The 11,177-nt window shown below is 37.3% G+C and overlaps 1 protein-coding gene across 2 annotated transcripts in view; it reads right to left on the bottom strand.

The window, feature by feature from the left end:
• Positions 1-10,939, bottom strand: part of GALNT13 (polypeptide N-acetylgalactosaminyltransferase 13) — a gene marked incomplete at its 3' end in the record, with an annotated part of 475,050 nt that extends 464,111 nt beyond the window's left edge. For both annotated transcript variants that reach the window (XM_081242298.1, XM_081242297.1), the window contains exon 1: positions 10,707-10,939. In XM_081242298.1, coding sequence (XP_081098424.1) covers positions 10,707-10,848 — 142 coding nt within the window. In that variant the 5' untranslated portion in view covers positions 10,849-10,939. The remainder of the gene's footprint in view (positions 1-10,706) is intronic.
• Positions 10,940-11,177: the final 238 nt, after the last annotated feature.

Genomic DNA, 11,177 nt, shown 5'->3' on the forward strand with positions numbered 1-11,177 from the left:
TATGTGGGAACATTTTAGTGGGGGATCATCCTTGTGAGGTTGAACCTTGGGATTCACTTGTCAAACTCATCAAATTGCACACTTAAAATGGAGCCTTATGTTATACCTCAATAAAACTTATTTAAAAATAGTATTTCTTATCTAGCTACTATCCTCAATCATTCCCAAAGCTATATTTACATAGAGCCTTACTTATTGACTAACCATGGGTCCTGTTCTACAACTCCATCACTTTATTCTCGGTAATTTTCCTTTTTTATTGGATTTTTTTCACTTTTAAACCTGTCCAGTATTACTTTCTTTTATTCATTTTCCATCATCTCCATTTTCCCATCTTCTTTTTACAGATGAATAAAATCTACCACACACTTACATCTTTTTCAATACTCCTCAGTCGAACTTTCGTAAATGTTCCTCTGGGTCTTCCATGTATTAGTTCATTCCACACATCCTACCTGATCTGCCTGCTCTGCTCCATTAGAGCTCTCTTCAATGACAGCACTACCATGTGTCAATATGCAGTGTTCTTAGACACCCTGCATCACAGAGACAGTGTATAACAGTGCAATGCAAGACACATTCTGAAGGAAAAAAAGAGAGTACCTTGGCTATACATTTGCCAGTTGGGGCTGTAAATCAAACTACATGAGCCAATAAAAAGTAAAAGAAAACGTTTGGACTATGTGTGAAAACAGTAACAACAACAAAATTGTTTGCCATGATAACTGAGTTATTTCAAGTTGCTTAATCACCCATCTATACTGGATACTCTATTATCATGAGAACACTCAGAAAGTGCCACGCTGCTTGTACATTCATACTTCATTCATTCAACAATTATTAATTGAGCACCCAGGATGAGTAGCTGTCTCTGCTGCAACAGAGCCCTTTAGTGACCATGATTTCCAGTGGGTAGAGATAAAATTTGTCCATTTCCATTTTACTGGTGGACTATTTGGTAATACGTTTTGTCCTCCATTCTCTGCTCAGTCTACTCTAGTATTTATGGAATTGACAATTAGATCTTGTCCTCAAAAGGCAGATATTGGCTTATTGATGTTTTTTCTCTTTATTTCATATATTCTCACTCCTCCTGACAGCACAGCATTGATATGCTGACATTTCATTCATACAATTCTGAATTCCTTTCTCCCCCTCTAAATGTGAAAGTAAGAGTGATTCTTTATTTTTCTAACCCCAGCTCTGACACAATCAAGCACTCAAATGTTTGTTGAATGGATTTTCTCATTTTATTTCATACTAAATAAGTAAAGGTTTTGAATAGTTACTTTTTTATACATTATCTAAACTTGATTTTACAAAACAGAAAACTTTCTTGTTCTACCAGTTAATTTACAGAGCAAAGAATTTAAATGAATTAATATTCCATTTAGTTACCATCTAATTCAAGTGGTTTTAATTAATAAATAAAACTCAAGCATCTGAGTCTCTATCTGAATAAAGATAAAAATGTATTAGTGCTACTCTCTTGCATATTTAATAAACAGCCCTGCATTACCCTTCCAAACATTATCTGACGATAAACACATCTTTTCTTTAACAGAAACCTTCAATGGTTCCCCATTTCCTAAAGAACAAAGTTAAAAATTCATTTCCCCAGTACTCAAAGTCCTTTAAAATCTGTCTTTATCCCAACTTTCAACCTAAAATCTAGAAATCCCCTTTGAGTCTGACTCTGCCCCAATCAACTGATTCACTGATTTCCAACATCCTCATTTTGGGAAAGCCAATAGCTTTCCCCTGATAATTTATTCCCTCCTGGTACTTGCTCCCTCCCAATTTTCAAATGTCCACATAATTTATATATGTCAGGGCCTCTCACAGCAGTTTACTTGGTATCTCTCTTATAGCAGCCACCACTTTCTGTCTTGTAATGTACATGTCATGTCTCCAGTAGACTGTGTGATTCCTGAAGACAGATGTTCTATTTGATTAAACTTTGGATATTTCATAGTACCTAGCCTAGTACCATTGAATAAATGGATGCAAAAATTGTATCAATCGTTTTTATTAAAGTTTTGGGAAAAAACAGTGCTTCACTACTGTTCAGAACTTTTAATCATTCTTTGTAAGACTTCAGAGGCTTGGCCCCAAAGGAAACTGCTGAGGAAAATTGCAACCTAAATTAATTAGTATACTGTAGAAACTCAATAAATGTAAAATTGCTAAAGTCTGAAAGCCTACCTTTCAGACAGGTAAGCCTGCCAGAGTACTTTTCTCCTAATTAAATAAGACATTTTTTTTACCCAAGATCGGTGGCCACCTCCTTCTTTGTCCTCCAGAAATATTCCTATATGCGTATTTTATAAATACTATATAAATGTTATGATTATTTTGCCTTAAAGGAGTCTAGGCACCTGAGTCAGGGACACAGCATAACACTGTGGTTCAAAGTGTGGGCTCAAAAGTCTGACAAACTAGGCTGTGAGCCCTTTCTTCCCTCTTCTTAGTTTTGCAACATTGGGGAACTTAATTAACCTTTTCAGATCTCAGTTTCTTATATGTAAATGAGAATAATAATAGTACCTACCCTCAATGCCACTGTGAGAACTAATCGAAACAGTGTATCTATAAAAAGCACTTGGCACAGTAAACCTCATAATTGTTCATTATTACAATTTATTTTTCTTCCTGACATTGCTATGTCCATGTGGACTGGAGAAGGGCTCAGAGTGAACTGTAAATAAAACTATGAAAGGCAGAAGCAAAATCAAAGGTCAAAATTTTAAAAAGTCTATTAACTTTTGAAAACTATTTATAAACTTGATTGAAAATTATCTGGGACATATATGCCTTTAATCCCAGGTGACTGTCCATATGTCCCACTTTTTGTATGACTATAAATATTATCGCCAAAAATTCCAGTGATCATCATAATTTATGCAGGGCAATTCCAGTACTGACAGTGCATTTTAACCAATCACACTCTTCTACCCTCCCCCCAAAAGGTAAAGCCATATTTTTAAAAAACAAGAAAAATGTGGTGTTAGTTTTTTTTCTTTTTAATTAATTAATTTATTTATTTAATGGCTGTGTTGGGTCTTCGTTGCTGTGCACGGGCTTTCTCTAGTTGCGGCGCATGGGGGCTACTCTTCGTTGTGGTGCATGGGCTTCTCATTGCAGTGGCTTCTCTTGTTGTGGAGCACAGGCTCTAGGCACGTGGGCTTCAGTAGTTGTGGCATGCAGGCACAGTAGTTGTGGCTCATGAGCTCTAGAGTGCAGGGTCAGTAATTGTGGTGCACGGGCTTATTTGCTCCGCGGCATGTGGGATCTTCACAAACAAGGGCTCAAACCCGTGTCCCCTGAGTTGGCAGGCGGATTCTTAACCACTGCACCACCAGGGAAGTTCCAAATGTGGTGTTAGTTTTAACACTTTAATTCACAAGTTTACGGTTTCCTCTCACACCTAGTCACAGGAACTCTCCCCTGAAGCACTAAAGATTAATCAAACAAAATCAATAAACATTTACTGTTTAATAAGTAAGTACATGGCTAGGCGTTAATGTTACGAGGAGATCATTTAGAAGAAACAAAAGAGGGAATTCCCTGGCAATCCAGTGATTAGGACTCTGCTCTTTCCCTGCCAGGGCCTAGGTTTGATCCCTGGCTGGGAAACTAAGATCCTGCAAGGCTACCTGTGTCCCCAGATTTATGAGAAGAAAGCAGGGAGTGTCCCAGGCAGGACCAAGGGAAACATGGAGGTACGGCATTGAGATTCCAGTCAACAATTCCACTCATCTTCTTGATTTCCCCCAATTCATAGCAGCAGTGAAGAGGTCTTAAGGGATACAAGTGGATGAAAGTAACTTTGCAAAACCTTAAAATACCAGATAAGGTGATACTGTTTTATAAACGATCTGAAACCAGAATGGTCCCTAGGAAATATTTTCCTGACTGGGATTTATACATCCTACTAGACAGGGAGTTTTGGCTGAGTCTCTCTAGTGTCTCTGAGAATGAAGACAAGACACTCAATTCACATTTTCCGACTGTGTACTCCATACTGGTATTTGAATGAAAGCATGGCACTTAAACTCCAGTGCAAACTGGCATTAAGTGATAACAAAGCCCTTTACTGAACTTGCATTGTAATACCCAACTCCTGTTCCATTGGTTGTTAAAATTCTGGCACTCCCTCTTAACCACACCGTGAAATCATAGGAGGTACTGGTCTCTGGATCCAGCTCCTGGCACAGAGCTGCTCTAACCCTTGTAATGTCCTACGTTCTAAGAGCACCAGAAGCATCTTTTGTTCTAATGTTTGGTCCATGACCCTGGTTCCTGACACAGAGCTCCTACATCCCTTGGAATTTCCTGGGATTAGAGCATCTAATAGGAGCATCTTTTGTTTTAATGAGGTGACTCTGGGTGGGCTCCTGGATAGCTCCTGGATGGGACTGGTCACCAGAAAGACCAGGCCATGATTAGATGCTTGGAATATTCAGCTCCACCTCCCATCCTCCAGTAATGGGAGAGGGGCTGGAGACTGAGTTGGTGATCGATCATATCTATATGAAACCTCCATAAAAATCCCAAAAGTATAAGGTTCAGAGAATTTCTGGGTTGGTCAACACATCTACATGACAGGAGGGTCATACACCCCAACTCCATGGGCACAGAAGCTCCTATACTTGGGACCTTTCTGGACCTCAACCTATGTAACTCTTCATCTGGCTGTTCACACACATCCTTTATTATATCCTTTATAATAAACTGGTAAATGTAAATAAATGTTACCCTGAGTTCCGTGAAGCATTCTGACAAATTATCAAACTCAAGAAGAGGTCAAGGAAACGCCAAGTTATAGCTGGTTGATCAGAAGTACTGGTGACAACCTGGGACTGGCGATCTGTGTATGAAGTGGGAGCATCCTTGTGGGACTGAGCCCTTAACTTGTGGGGTCTGATGCTCACTCCAGATAGGCAGTGTCAGAATTGTAGGACACTCAGCTGACGTTGCAGAGAATTGCTTGGTGTGGGGGAAAAGTCCACACATCTGGCGTTAGAAGTATTACGTGTGTGAGCAAAAGAGAAACACAGAAGTGATTTCCCCATAGGCTCACTCTGCCTCAGTTTCTTTATATGTAAAAGAATAAGAATGTCTACTTCACATATTTTTTGTGAAAATTAAGTTAACATGTATAAATAATTTAGAACAATCATAGCTTATAATTATTTTTGTTATCATTGGCTAATGTACTTATCTTTGTCTATATACAAGCGACAACTCTTTCTTAGATATTCCTCTCCCTCCCCTTTTCTTGAAGGTAAATTTTATTTCATTTCCCAAGTATGTGTAATATGTTCAAGATTCAATATCAGTTAAAGAATTGCAGGTTCCTTCCCTTCTTGAATATCGTAACTTTATATCCCTTTTGTCTTCTGTGATGATGAGAAGGCTCTTCTGGGGTTTCTAAGCAGACCTCTCCCCATGTCACTTCCACATCACCAGTTCTCACAGCAGACTACACATTGTCTATGGACTGATCAAAAGCCAGATACGAAAATAGTTCATTTTCCATAGTTTTATTGGAAAAAATAGCTAGAAACATAATTCTTCATTTGGAGATGAGCGTGACTTAAAACCATGACTCATATCCATTTCGTTTTACAGATGGTGACTGAGGCCCAGAGAGACAAATTAACTTGCCTGAGGACGTGTGGCCCTGGGTGGAGGTGGTGGAGGAGGACTCATTATGCATGGTGCTCATGCAGACTGGCCACATGACCTCAGATTTCCCCAAAGCGTTTGTCGGTGCGCTGCAGCAGCACTGGTCTTTTTAAATACCTGTTCTCTCAAATAGCTATTCTAACTCTTCCAACTTGGGAGCAGCACCACTTACTACTCCATACCAGTTAGGAGTTAGAAATATCCTTCAGTGCATTTTAGCTCTAAGTGGCCCCAGAGTGGCATAAAAGAGTTAACATGCTCCCCTGACAAGAACTTATGTTACCCAAAAGCAATCCTCTAGAAAATAGGAAAAGGAAAAGGATTCATGGGTCTGTATCTAATATTGGAACAAGTCTTTGTGCTCCCATGAAAGTCCCTAAAATAATCATTTTTTACAGCATCGTTCAATAATTGATGTGTGAAATGATAATGCTGACTCAGAAGCAAAGATTTAATTATATCCCATATACTCCATTTAATAAGGAAGAGAAGAATGTAATCCATTTTAGAAAGAATAATGATGGCTTTTAAGTTTGATACTTAGAGTTTAATAACGTAGTCAACTTCCTACTGAACAGTTCCATTCAGTTGCCCAACATGTGTCTCAAACTAAACATGTCCAAAATAAACTCAATATCCACCCTCAAAATGTCTCCTCCTCCATCTCCGCTCTCAGGAAACTGGATCAAATAATGCCCTGCAAGAAACCTGAGATCTGGGCTTCCCTGGTGGCGCAGTGGTTGGGGGTCCGCCTGCCGATGCAGGGGACACGGGTTCGTGCTCCCGTCCGGGGGGATCCCACATGCCGCGGAGCGGCTGGGCCCGTGAGCCGTGGCCGCTGGGCCTGTGCGTCTGAAGCCTGTGCTCCACAACGGGAGAGGCCACAACAGTGAGAGGCCCGCGTACCACCAAAAAAAAAAAAAAAAAAAGAAACCTGAGATCTGTCCTTGACATTTCCATCTCCTCCACCCGCCAGAGCCAGTCAAGCAAGCTCCCAATATCTCAAATGCCTCTTCATTTTACCCACTTCTCTCACAACTCACTGGCACTGCTCTGCTCTAATAAGGCCTCACTTCCCACACAGAATTCATGAAAGGCTACCACAACTTCCTACCCTGCCTCCGTGAAGAGATGGCTCTTCCCCAATCTAGTCTCCACATGTGATCTTTCCACAACACAGAGGTGATCATGTCTGCTGCCTTTTAAACCTCTTCAGTGGCTTCCCATTTTTTTCAAATCCATTCAGTGGCTCTTATTCACTCGCTTAGTTATCTGTATTATGTAATAGATACATCAAACCCACATCCAAAACAAACCTAGGACCCTAGTAACACTCCACATTCAGTCAAAGTACTCACACACACCCCATGCCACTGTTGCCCCCTACACATGACAAACGACATCCTAAATCCTATGTTCATAATTAGCTTTATTGCTTTATAAAAAGTCTTGTCATATCTCTGTAGAGTCCTAAAGTGTATATTTTAAATTTTTAGTTAGTTTTAGCTTTTCAAACTGTACCATGCCATATATCATCTCTGAAAGATATCAATATAACTTCTGTACTTACTATTGTATCATGAGGATTAATTCATACTGGTACAGGTTGCTGTAGTTCATTCATTTTGACTAAAATATACTATTCTCTTTCATTTTATATCACTATTCATACATCAGCTTTTCCTTTGACCTATGGATTATTTTCAGCTTTCATTTTTATGAACAGTAGCACTATGAAATATTTGTTTATATGGAAAAACATACCACTAGGAGTGCTGAGTCATCCATGAATTTTTTAGATTTCAGAGATGATGCCAAACCGTTATCTGAAGTTACTATAAAAATGTGGAGATGCATCACCTCTAACAACTGGTATTATTAGCCTTTTTAATTTTTGCCAATTGAACGAATATAAATACATCATTATAGTCTTGGTCTGCATTTCCCTCATCACAATTAATGTTAAATATTTTTTCATAAGGTTCTTTTTTTGTTTTGTTATATTTGTTTTCTTTCCAAGAAGTATCTATTCATGTTTATTGCCCATTTTTTCCTGTTGGCCTATGTGGGCTTCTCTTACTAATAACGGGAGTTATTTATATATACCTGACAATAACCTCTCAGTTACATGTTCTTTGAACATCTTCTACAGTTTGTAACTTCCCTTTTTACTTTTTTTAAGGTATATTTAAGTGAATCAACTTTCTTAATTTTAATATAGTCAAATTTATCAATATTTTCTTTTATGGCCAATGATTTTGTATAGTATTTTAGAATTGTTCCTTAATTCATGGTCTTATAAATGCTTATTTTTTTTTCTGCTAAAAGTTAAGTTTTCTTGTGCCATTAATATTTCCAAAGTACATCTTGGTTTATGACATGAGTTAAGCACCCAGCTTCATCTGTTTTCCACCCAGATTACCATTTTATTTTCAGCTATATTAATTGAAAGAGCTCTTCTTTCCCCCGTTGATCTGTAGTGCTTCCTCAGTCATATACTGAATGTTCCAAACTTGTGTGTGTGTACTTCTAGGGTCTCCATTCTGTTGCACTGTGCAGTTTGTCTACCCTTTGTGCCAATTACTACAGTCTTGATCACCAAGATTTTGTTAAGGAATTTGCCAAAAGTCACACAACTAATTCAAGGCGGAGGAGGTGAGGACCAGGTTGGTCAACAAAGCTGGGCTTTTAACTGTGGGGTAATCTTGTTATACCACCTATGAAGCCAGAGGTCCTGATGCTTGGGATTTTTTTCTTTGCCCATTACTGGACTATGTTCTTCTTCTTTTTTTTTTTTTAATTGAGATAGAATTGACATGCAACTTTGTGTAAGTTTAAGATGTACAACCTGTTAACTTGAGAGGCACTTAAATAATTGATGATTTGGTGAATGAATGAACATATCTCAAAAATTAATTCAGAGCGGATGCTAATATTGGGTATTTACAAACTGCTTAAAATTTAGAACTAGAAGGGATCTTAGAAAACACCTAGTCCAAGCCCTTTGTTTTAATAATGGAGACACAAAGGTCTGGAAAGATCAACTTTTTTGTCAAAAAAGCCTGTTTTTAACATATCTAGAACATGAAAATTTCAGTTAAGTGCACTTTGCACAACATCACCTACCTGTAAATAAAATATTATTTGAAATACATGGCACAAATTCCTAAATAAAGTAATATTCTAAAATAATAAGTAACAGTAGAAGATGAAATTAAAAACCATAAAGCCTAATTTTCATTTTTTCAAGACAAATATTATTGTATAACATTAAATAAGTCTTAAAAATAAAGAGAGTATTGTTTAATTTTACATTTTAAGTACATGGAAAAATTACTATTTTTGCCTTGCATCATTAAATTTTACATTTTGAGATTTGAAACTGAGCATTAAGCACTTAAATCAGCAAAACTGCTTTTTTGGTACTTCCGGAAAAGGCTGTCATAGTTTTGCTGAATCAGATTATAACATTTTTTGCGACCAATCTAGAAGTCTCCATTCAACAAATGACAAAGTGATCATTCTAAACTGATGTGATCCATCAAAACACATTTCCACTTTCAGCCAAGCAGCAGCTCAACTGGTTCTAACAAAAAAACAAAAAAGGTTGATTTATTCTGGGATCCTAACCAAAGATCAGCAAATTAATCCCCATATTCATTTATCAAAAACTGATGGACTCATAAAGTTCTCCTCTTTGAATAATTCTAATTAAAGGCATAAAAAATGTATATAAACTACCTAAATGGGTCTAGGTGATGTCAGTTCCAAAGTACTTTCTCTCAATTCTTTGTACTAGTCAAAAACTGTAGTGAGAGAATTAGACTCATTTTGAAAAGAGGAAGATAATCAGAATTTCTCCAATTGGGCCAGAGCATTATTGCAAAGCAAACTAAAGATGTCCAACAAACTCTTTCGACAAAAATTAATTTTTGGAAATGCTTTTCTCTGTTTCCCTAAACCTCACACAACTGATAGTATCAATGAAATTCGTTTTATTAGCATAGTTTGATTAATAAATAACCTCAAAAATATCTGTAACATTAAAAGCAGATTACATTCATTAAATAAATGCAAATCTCAAGTCAGTAATTTAGAATCACTTTTCCAAAAAGTACGAACATATCAACAGGGACTCAAAGTTTACCTTTTGTCATGTTTATAAAGAAACATTTTGCTAAGTAGAGAATTAATGTAAACTAGATTTTTTTAATGTTTAATTCAATGATAATAAAACTAATTTCAAGCATGCTTAAGTACTTTAGAAGCACTCATTTACTAAGAATATTTTAGAAGTATATTAATAGGTATTTAAGTCAACAGAAAGCATAGACAAATTACTTGGAATAACTTCAGGAAATGCATCTCTATGACTTTACTTAATAAATCACCATTTATATAAATTATTATGTTTCTTTAGCATTCACTCTTATCTAGTCATTGAAACTGGTTCCTAAATAGGGAATACTGAGTTAAAGTGACTTTATAATACACTTGAAATTATCTTTTGCCTTTAACATAGAGCAACAACCTGGTAGCCCACAGGTTAAATCTGGCCACCAACATGTGTTTTGTTAAAAATACACTGCGCCTTTTTTTTTTTTTTGCTTTTGGAAGTTTCAAGGGCTGTCATGTGTAGTCTCATTTTGCTACAATCCTCACCATCTCACTTTAGTAGTTTTCCTCTTTTATGTTATGTGCTTGGACTCTAAAGGCTTATACTTCTGGAAGCCTAAATTTAAAATTCTGTCCAATTTGAATGTTCACTACAGTCACAAAACATTGGAATTATTAGAATTAGAAGGTAACTTAGAGGTTAGCTAACTCACTTCTTCTGACAAGACACCTGAGGCCAAGAAACGTAAAGTAGCTTTCCCATGGTTAAATGTACATTAATAGTTCTGCCCAAATGCACTTCTGAGTCAATAAACTTCTATTTTGAAATTTCATGTTTTGTCATGAGTCATCACCATTTTCATCGCTATGAAAGAAACATTTGCTTCATAAGCACTTACCCCTGAGGGCAGGTAGCAGGGACCTCTCCTTCTTGTCATCACATTTGTTACATTCACTGAAGTACAGGAGTAAGAAGACATCAACAAGAACCCACATCAGTGAAGTGGCTAGAACCACCTTGCAGTAAACAAACCTCCTCATGTCTTTCCTTGATTTCTAGTTAACACAGAGATCGAAGACAGATACAACTGTGATAAATCCAAGCCACAGGGGTGAACTCCAGGATAAAAGCAGGATGCATCCCACTGTATTAAAAAAAAGAAGAAGAAGAAAAATTAATTATTGAAAAGTTTATTTTGCATAAATGTGCTATAACATGAAACATATCTTATTTAATGCTCCCATATATATCGGCACTTGGCCTTCAAGTTCAGAATTAAAGGCCCAAATAGGGCTTCCCTCGTGGCCCAGTGGTTGAGAGTCTGCCTGCCGATGCAGGGGGCGTGGGTTCGTGCCCCAGTCCGGGAAGA

Source organism: Mesoplodon bidens (genome assembly GCF_964165515.1).
Source record: "Mesoplodon bidens genome assembly, chromosome: 8".
Lineage (NCBI taxonomy): Eukaryota > Metazoa > Chordata > Mammalia > Artiodactyla > Ziphiidae > Mesoplodon > Mesoplodon bidens.